The 9068-nt window shown below is 44.2% G+C and overlaps 1 protein-coding gene across 2 annotated transcripts in view; it reads left to right on the top strand.

The window, feature by feature from the left end:
* The first annotated feature begins 1123 nt into the window (after positions 1-1123).
* CAND1 (cullin associated and neddylation dissociated 1) overlaps positions 1124-9068 on the top strand; it is a 29347-nt gene continuing 21402 nt past the window's right edge. The window contains exons 1-2 of one of the 2 annotated variants that reach the window (XM_071733456.1): positions 1124-1505; positions 5640-5783. In XM_071733456.1, the coding sequence (XP_071589557.1) occupies positions 1438-1505; positions 5640-5783 (212 nt within the window). In that variant the 5' untranslated portion in view covers positions 1124-1437. The remainder of the gene's footprint in view (positions 1506-5639; positions 5784-9068) is intronic. The other variant, XM_071733457.1, reaches the window with a different exon arrangement.

Genomic DNA, 9068 nt, shown 5'->3' with positions numbered 1-9068 from the left:
ATGGCAGTGACACAACCCCCTCAACAGTGTGTCCATCCCAGCAGCTCCTGTGCAAGGCTGCCTGCAAGCTGCATCCAACAAAAGCCTATTTTAAAGATTTTTTTTCTTCCTTTTTTTTTTTTTTTTTTCTTTTCTAAATATACACACATTGGGATCAATAGGTGTTTCTTTAGGAATTTTGCTGTGCACACATGAACTGAGAGAAATCAAGGCAATTTAATGTTCTTGTATTTTAATATGAACTTTAAGGAAGATTTAACACGTGGAAGCACTTCCTCAGTTCTCCTACTGCTCTGTATTACACACCCATGTGAAGACAGGTGGGAGGTTATGCTCAGAAAAGTAATGAAGAAAAAAAAAGGTGATGAAGATTTAAAAAACAAATCTTTTAAAAAGTCCTCTTTGGCTTCCAAGACCTCTGAAAGCAGCCACATTTTCAAGCTGCTCTCTGCAAACCACAACCAATGGAAGCGTGCCCTTGTTTACCAAGAAAATTAATTGCATCATCATTTCACCACCACTTTCGGCCACTTTCCATCCATCAGACATTTTTTCAGAGCGTGCTAAGCTACAACCGGAGCCACCGCACACGCACGGGAGGGCCCGGTACGGCGGCTGCCGCCTCGGGGGAGGTGGCGGCTTTGTAAAGGCCACAGAACAACCAGCACCGCACCCGGTGCCCCGCGCTCAGGACGTCGCTGAACCCATCGAGGCTGCAGGAGGAGTTTATCCACAGCTTCTCAGCAGCCTCCCGCCCCACCGGGCTCGGCCCTCACAGCGCCCCAGGGCCACCGCCACACCGAGGCTCCACATCCCAGCGGGCACCGCGCGGCGGAGGCGCTGCCCGGGCCCCCTGAACTACGCGTCCCGACGTGCACCGCCAATAGTCCCGGGCGCCGCGCAGGCGCGTTGCACGCTGGGAAGCGTAGTTCCCCGCCGGCCTGGCCTCCCCTCGCCTCCCGCCCCCTTCCCGCCGCGCTCCGGCCGAAACTTCCCGCGCACGCTCGGCGCCACGTACGCTCTGGCGTCACGCGCCCGCGGACACCTCGCGCCCGCCGGCAGAGCCAATCAGGGGCGCCGGCGCCGGCGCGAGGGGGGCCCCTCCCGACCTTTGACCCAGCGCAGAGCGCGAGCGGCTGCCCGCCCGTCCCTCCCCGTCCCTCCCTGCCCCTCCCCGCCCCTCCTTTCCCCTCCCCTCCCGCCGTGTCAGCCGCAGCCGGCGGCGGAGCGCCCGCCCGCTCCCCTCCCCCTCCCCGCGTCTCCCGCCGCCCTCGGTCCCGCCGCCGGCCCCGGTCCCGGCTCGCCCCACCGAGCGCCATCCCCAGCGGCGGACGAAGTGGAGCCGGCGAGGCCGGAAAGACGCCCGCCGCCGCCGCCTCCTCCTCCTCCTCCTCCTTCTCTCCTCCTCTCCCTTTCCCCCCGTCCGGGTCCATCAACATGGCGAGCGCCTCGTACCACATCTCCAACCTGCTGGAGAAAATGACATCCAGCGACAAGGACTTCAGGTGGGAAGCGCCGCCAAACCCTCACCCCCTCCGCGCCCCTTCCGCGGCCCCGACTCGCCGGGCGGCTCCGTGGCCCGCAGGCCCCGAGCCGCCCTGCCCCCACCCCCACCCCCGCCTCCGCGCCGGCCCCGGGCCTGGCGCTGCCGCTGTCAGGGCGGCGGCAGGTGCCGGGCGGCGGGAAGGCCCGTGGGGCCGAGCAGGGCCCGGTGCAGCGAGCCCGGGCAGTGCCCGCCGCCGTGCTTCGGGGGATGGGAGGGGACCCTGCTTCCCCCGGGCCGGCCCGGCGGGGCTGCGCGCTAATCTGCTGCTCTCCCGAGAGGGAAGTTCCCGGGAGGGGGGAGCCTCTTCTCTCCACCCGTGAAGGACGGGGCGCGGCAGTGCCCGAAAAGCTGCGGCCTCCTCGTCGTGGGCCGAGATCCCGGGCAGCCGGGAGGAGGGAGGCGGTGGGCACGGTTGCTCACCTTGGGTGGGGTGGGCGAGGGAGGGGTCGGCGATGCTGTTTCCGTCCACTCAGATGCTCAGAAGCCGAATGGACGAAGCCCTAAGCCATCTGCTGACCCGACTTTGTGTAAGGGGAGTGGGCGAGATGACCTCCCCGCGTCCCTTCCCCTTCTCAAAAATCACGGATCTTATGATTTTTGGCAGTAGGAGCAGGGAGGGCTACACAGCACGGCCGGCTTGAATGTCCTAAGCTCACATGATTCCTGGATGCTGCATCTTGTGGACAGGGGCTTTGTGCTCGTCACATAGTTTGGTACTGCCTCTGAAAGTCTGTACATCCAGAGAAAGAAGTCCCGTTCCATCTTGTAGGGACAGGACTGCTGTATGTAACTTTAAGCATAGGCTCTGTTTATGGAGAGAGCATTGTTTTTTATTGGACAATTTGCTTGTTTTGTAATAAATTAACGTTAAAAAAAGAAAACATTTTGGAATGGTATGAAGTGATATAAGTGAACTATTAAAAATAGCAGACATAATACACATAAACAGTCGTTCTAGTAAAGTATTAGGCTAAGAATAATCACATTACTTTGTTTTGTGTGCAACCATAAACTCACATTTGAGGCTTTCATTGTAGAAGAGGGTACATTAATGCAGATAGGGAAAAGACAAAATATGCTTGAGTTTGGTTGCTTTGCTACAGCATTACAGTTCTTAGTTTATAGCTGAAGAACACATTGACTTACAAACAAGTCTCTTGTTAATATAATAAAATCTAAAGGACACAGATATGTGAGTAAATAACCAGAAAGTTGGATTATGAGCAATCTTGCTTATTTGTTGTAGAAGTGGACACAGATCCGGTACATTTTGGGGGTTTTGATGTTGAATTCTTTCAGATATCAGTAGCATAATATTACCTGGAGAATTGAGGCTAGAAATTGTGGAAGCAGAACAAAATATTGGTTAGTCTAACAAGAGGCAGTCCAGAATTACCTAATTTAAATTGTACCAAAGACATGTGTTCCTCTAAATGTTACTGAAGATTTTATTACTTTTAGCATGCAAATATGTTCCTGTGATTCAGTGAGCTTTGAACTTTGTACTTATAAAAAGAATGACTTTGAAAAAATTCTGATAGATTTGCAACTAAATACTGATTTTGATGAGTTTATAATTGCTTCAGGAAAGAGGTAGGTCTTGTCAAATGCAGTTGTAGCAAGCACTTTTTTCTCCAGCTACATGTAGTTAAAACTTGTTTTGTAGTTGCTTTAGGAGAACATACTTAAGAAATTACCCGTTCTGGGAGCTTTGAACAGCTTTGGAATTCTTGAATATTAACATGTTTTTTTCTTAGCGTAGATTAAAATCTGACTTTTCAAACCACAATAATGTGTGATGAGAGATCTTTAAAAACTGGCAGTTATGTAATAACACATTTTACAAAATTTTATGTGAGTACTGCATTTACATAATAGATGAAATAGCATTTAGTACTAGAAATTGTAAGTGCATTTATTCTTAGATCATATATATTTGAAGAGATGGCGTGGTTAACTTGTTGGGAGCAGAATATAAACCACAGTTCAAGTAATTACTTTAACATTTAATCCTCTGTTTTTTGGATAAACTGACTTGTCCAATGCAAGTGGCACTTATTGTCCTGAAACTCAGACTTAAATTATAAAATGTGCAGTTTACTGTGTGACTGTGGGAGAAGTAGAGTCTCCCCCTTCCCACTGGAGGAGAAGGGCTTCTCAGAGCACAGGCTATGAAGAGCTGCTGACATGCTGCTGCTTTGCACCAGGGAAACTTTGATGTAACTGAGGAAGAAGCAGTTGTGACTAAGGGCCACATCCAGACTATTCAAAATCATGTTTCTAAATACAGCTACTTTAAAGTTGCCAGACCTCCTTGCACCCTTATGGTTCTTGGGTTTTTTTATTTCGGTTTTATTTTTTTGTTTTGTTTTTATTTGGGGGTTGGTTGGTTGGTTGGTTGGTTGGTTGGTTTTTTAGTGGAGGGGTCTGGCAGGAGGACTTCCCAGTTGTAATTGGGTGCAGAAACTGCTGCTGAACTGAAAATGGAGAAGCTCTGCTTAGTTTAAGAAATTGTAATAAGCAGGTGACTCCGGAACTCATAAGGCTAGAAAATGGGAGCTACTGACCAAGGAAGTGAGAGAAGGCTATTAAAAATTTGTAATAATAGGAATTAAATGCAGACAGATTTTAAATGTTCTGGTACTGGGTGTGCTATACTTAATGTTTATCCTTATTCCAATGCTATGTCCATTACCTTTACTTACCAACTAGCTTTTTTCCATGCTCTGCTTAAAAGCTGATGCCATTCACATTCACCATCTGTTTGTTCACACATCTGGTTCATGTTGGATTGGAGGCTTTCTTCAGTGGGACTGCTGGAGTGAATGAAGAATGAGTGAGGTCTTTATGTTAGAAACATCTCAAGGTGTAAGACTGGAGTTGGTGTATTAAAATACAGGACAAGTTGGGGTCCATTATATGAGGGCAGACAGCTGGCATTTGTGATGCATATTAAGACCACAGAGTCTTGGCTTTCATTTTCAATAAAAAAAAAAGTACTCAGCATGTCAGGCTGTAGAGATAGCCTTCCAAGTATGAACTGAGTTTAAGTGATGTCTGCTTGAGGCTGATGTGCCTGAAGTCCCAATGTCAACCTTAACTGTTTAATTATAAGCCATTTTTGTCTGGGGCTTTGAATGGGAGTTGGAATTGTTACTGAGGCCCATGGGATCTGTAGCTGAGTAATCCATCTGTATTACTTCTCCTGAGTGGAGAGGACATTTCAAAAAGAAAAACAGTTTGGAAAAGGGACATCACAAGGAAAAAAAAAACCAACAGGCACAAAAGCAATATTTTTGGAAAGTCATTTCTCAGTATGTTCTGTGTTGGAGGGTGTGGAAGTGTTATGGAATAGTAAAATAATTTATATGAAAGGTGATTTTATTTCCTTGACCTCTCAAGAATTAATCTTGATCTTTAAAGTGATACTCCAGATTGAGGGCTGGATAAATGTGATCAGCTGTTGTATGGACTACAAACAAACCAGTCTGTGCAGAGGAGGAAAATGTAAAGCACATAAAATGTGCTTTTATATCTTCATTAATGTTTGACTTTTGTGGGAGCGTTTTGTGTTTCAGAAGCTCTCTATATTTCTCCTTGCTTAAAAGTTGTTTTTAAATAAACTCAGAGCAGAGGTGATTTTTTTCTTCTTTACAAACTTAAAAAACCTCAAACTGTTGTGTTTTTTGTTTTTGTTGGGTTTTTTCTTGCTTGTTTTTTTGGTTTTTTTTTGTTTGTTTTTTTTTTAACAAAGTCAGCTTAGCTTGTGAATAGACTATTTACATCTGGAATCTGGGAAAGTTTCAGCTTGTCTTTGTGGCATTCACTTGTAACACATTGTAGCCAGTGGAAGAAAAATATGTAGCCGTCCTTCTCATCAAGGAAGTGTGATGACCTGTCTGAAAGTTACTGGCATTCTTAAATACAATTTTTCTCTTTTAAATCTTAGATGCATCACAAAATAGCTGACAGTAATCCAACATTAACTCTGATTTATTTGACAGCAAACAGTGGAAGCTGAGAATCTTTAATCTGAGTGCTGTGAATAACCTTGTTTCCTTCTAGGAATAATTCTCTGACTATCTTTTGCCAGGTTTATGGCTACTAATGACTTGATGACAGAACTACAGAAAGATTCTATCAAGCTGGATGATGACAGTGAGAGAAAGGTAGTGAAGATGATTTTGAAGTTACTGGAAGATAAAAATGGTGAGGTGCAAAACTTAGCTGTGAAATGGTAGGTATTTTTTTCTGTTTTGTAAAGAGTTATCTGATGACTGAACAGCATAAAGCGCTTTTGAAGAACTGAAAAGGACCAATGTTATGCAAAATAATTGTAAAACTGGTGTTTGCAAAGGAAACCTTGTAATTGTAGGCTCCTTGCCTTAATGGTAATTTCTTACAGAGCTCTGTTTTGTTGACATTGCAGTTTTAAATTTGGGATTTCAGGTGGCAAATAGTGAATGCAGTCCTTGAGGAAGGTGTATGAACGACACGCTTGTTCTCTGGTGATAATTCATGAATGCTAGATAGATTTTAAAAGATTTAAATTGATTGGTAGTTGCCACACTGGTATTTGACTGTAAGGAGGATGTGTAAGGAAAGAATTAAGAGTGTTGAAGTGGTTTTCAAGAAGACAAAAAAACCATGAAAAGGTAATTATAGAATCTTGGTTATCAAATATGAAACTTATATCTTCACTAACATTCAAAATATGGTGTAATGGTTTTACTTGCTTTACAGGAACTGTAAATGTTTTATGGGAGTTAGGGTGCAGTAACTTGCCATTCAGAGACTTGTGTTGTTTAAGTACCCTCTCTGTCTCACTTTATTTAACTTTATGTGTGGTGTGGCTTTTCCAGAACGCCATTTGAATAGGTGCCTGTTTATTATGACTTACTTTTTGTTCTTGGCCTCTCTCACTCTTTTTGTGTCTTTCAAGGAGGGCCTCTTTGTTAAGAAGCTTCTCATGTTCCCAAGAGTGTTTCTTGTCCATGAGCTCAGTGTTTTTTTAATATTCCTTCTGTACTACTTACAGTTCAGGAGGCATGGATGGAAGTAAAATTGCTACAGAAGAGCTTGGGAAAGCTTTGAAGAGGAGTTGTGCGTTGTGATTAGCTGAGTTTGTCTGTGTCTGCTTGTTCTTTACAGTTTGCCCTATCAGACTAGCAAAGCAGAAAATTAAAGTCTGTGTGTCCATCTGTTTAAGGTACTTAGAAACCATGCTTGCTTCAGATTCATTTTAAGTGATGGTAACCAAAACCTTTCACAGGGAAACTAGTATCAGAGTAGCAAGTTTCCAGCCAATATAATTGCCACTGTTTTATTGCTGCTCTTATCAGAGGTGCTATATTGTTGTTTGACAATATTGAAGTGAGTCTTCTCCCCTTCTGCCTTTTTTTTTTTTTTTTTTGAAACAAACAGCACAAAATGCCATATTTCTTTTTAATTCACATTTCTGAAAGGTTAAGTTCCCTGTGGTACAGTTAAAGGTCTGTGGCTTTGAAGCAGATTGCTTGTACTCTGTGCTGAGAAACTTGGCTCAGGCTTAGAATTTTTTTTGTGTGAAGTGGCATTTTGTGGCAAAGTTACGTTGCAACATACATGCAGTTGCACATCTTTAATGAATAATCTAAAGTTATTCTGGATGTTAGATTATTGCACATAGGTATCACTATCTTTAATGACCATGTTGAAATTCATGATGAAATTCAACAAGGGGAAGTGTAGAGTTTTGCATTTGGGGAAGAACAACACGATGTCCCAGTATAGGTTGGGGGCTGACCTGCTGGAGAGCAGTGTAGGTGAAAGAGACCTGGGGGTCCTGGTAGACAAGAAGATGACCATGAGCCAGCAATGTGCCCTTGTGGCCAAGAAGGCCAATGGCATCCTGGGGTGCATTAGAAAGGGTGTGGTTAGTAGGTCAAGAGAGGTTCTCCTCCCCCTCTATTCTGCATTGGTGAGGCCGCACCTGGAGTATTGTGTCCAGTTCTGGGCCCCTCAGTTCAAGAAGGACAGGGAAGTGCTTGAAAGAGTCCAGCGCAGAGCTACTAAGATGATTAAGGGAGTGGAACATCTCCCTTATGAGGAAAGGCTGAGGGAGCTGGGTCTCTTTAGTTTGGAGAAAAGGAGACTGAGGGGTGACCTCATCAATGTTTTCAAATATGTAAGGGGTGAGTGTCAGGGAGATGGAGTTAGGCTTTTCTCAGTGGTGACCAGTGATAGGACAAGGGGTAATGGGTGTAAGTTGGAGCATAGGAGGTTCAAGTTGAATATCAGAAAAAATTTTTTTACTGTAAGGGTGACAGAGCCCTGGAACAGGCTGCCCAGGGGGGTTGTGGAGTCTCCTTCACTGGAGACATTCAAAACCCGCCTGGACACGTTCCTAGGCGATGTACTCTAGGGGGCCCTGCTCTGGCAGGGGGGGTTGGACTAGATGATCTTTCGAGGTCCCTTCCAACCCCTAGGATTCTATGATTCTATGATTCTATGTTAGAATTTTGGACCTGAAGTACAAGTAATGTTTATTAAAGCATTAAAGGTTGCAAAGGGAAGAGAATGAGAAAATAGATGGCTGCCTGTGAATGTGTTCATATACATGTGTTGTTACTAAATATCCTTTTTTAAAACTTCATTTTCACACACTGATAAAATTTTTGGATTAAAATAGAAAGGTAGAATTGATTTAAAGTTTGGATTCTTCTAGAGGAATCCAAATAATGGTAAAGTACAGTGTTACATTTACTGTAATGGAATGAGAAGCATAATGGAAATGTTCTTAAGTGAATTGTGAATGTTCATCTAGAATGTGTACGTTCTTGAATGTATCCCAATCACTTGCTGGTATGTTTTGAGCATGAAAAAACACATCCTAGAGGAGTTTTCCCTTCTTAATGCCAATTGTACTTCTGGTATTGTTCCATGGAATTTTTAAGCCAGTCTAAGCTAATGCTTCTGCTGCTCTGCTGGTCTCTTCCTCATTGTCCCTTTTCTTGCACTGTTGCTTATCTGGTTTTGTTGTAGACTGGTTTGGGGATTCTAGTTTTCTTCTGGGTTAGATGGTCAATCAAATGAGCACAGGTACAGACAGCAGTGAGGGTGAAGGGTGGGAAAAGTTGAGCACTGTCAGGCTGTACTTTTTCACAGACAGTTCCAGCTGATCTGAAGTTTTTCATGTAACACAACACTGAGTAGAAGCCAAATTTGTTGGGATATTCAGTTCACCCAACATATTTTCCTTTACTTTTTGGTTTATAAGTATTTTATGTTGTCATTAATTGCTTTTGTATTTCTGGTATGGATTTTCTGGAACTTTCAGCTGAGGAAAGCAGAAACTGTGTTTAGGTGAACTTTAGCCACTGTCAGCGAGAACTTTTATCAGACGGGTACTTGATGACCCATTTAAGTACAGATTCCCTCTCTCACAGCAAAGTAATTTAAGACATCACTGTGTACCTTTGAACCTGTATTTGAGGCAGATTTTTGCTTGAGGAAGGGAAGAAAGATGAATAGTTAGTTAGGG

Source organism: Heliangelus exortis, chromosome 1 (genome assembly GCF_036169615.1).
Source record: "Heliangelus exortis chromosome 1, bHelExo1.hap1, whole genome shotgun sequence".
In the NCBI taxonomy this organism is placed as follows: Eukaryota; Metazoa; Chordata; class Aves; order Apodiformes; family Trochilidae; genus Heliangelus; species Heliangelus exortis.
This window is presented reverse-complemented; position numbering and strand designations above follow the sequence as displayed.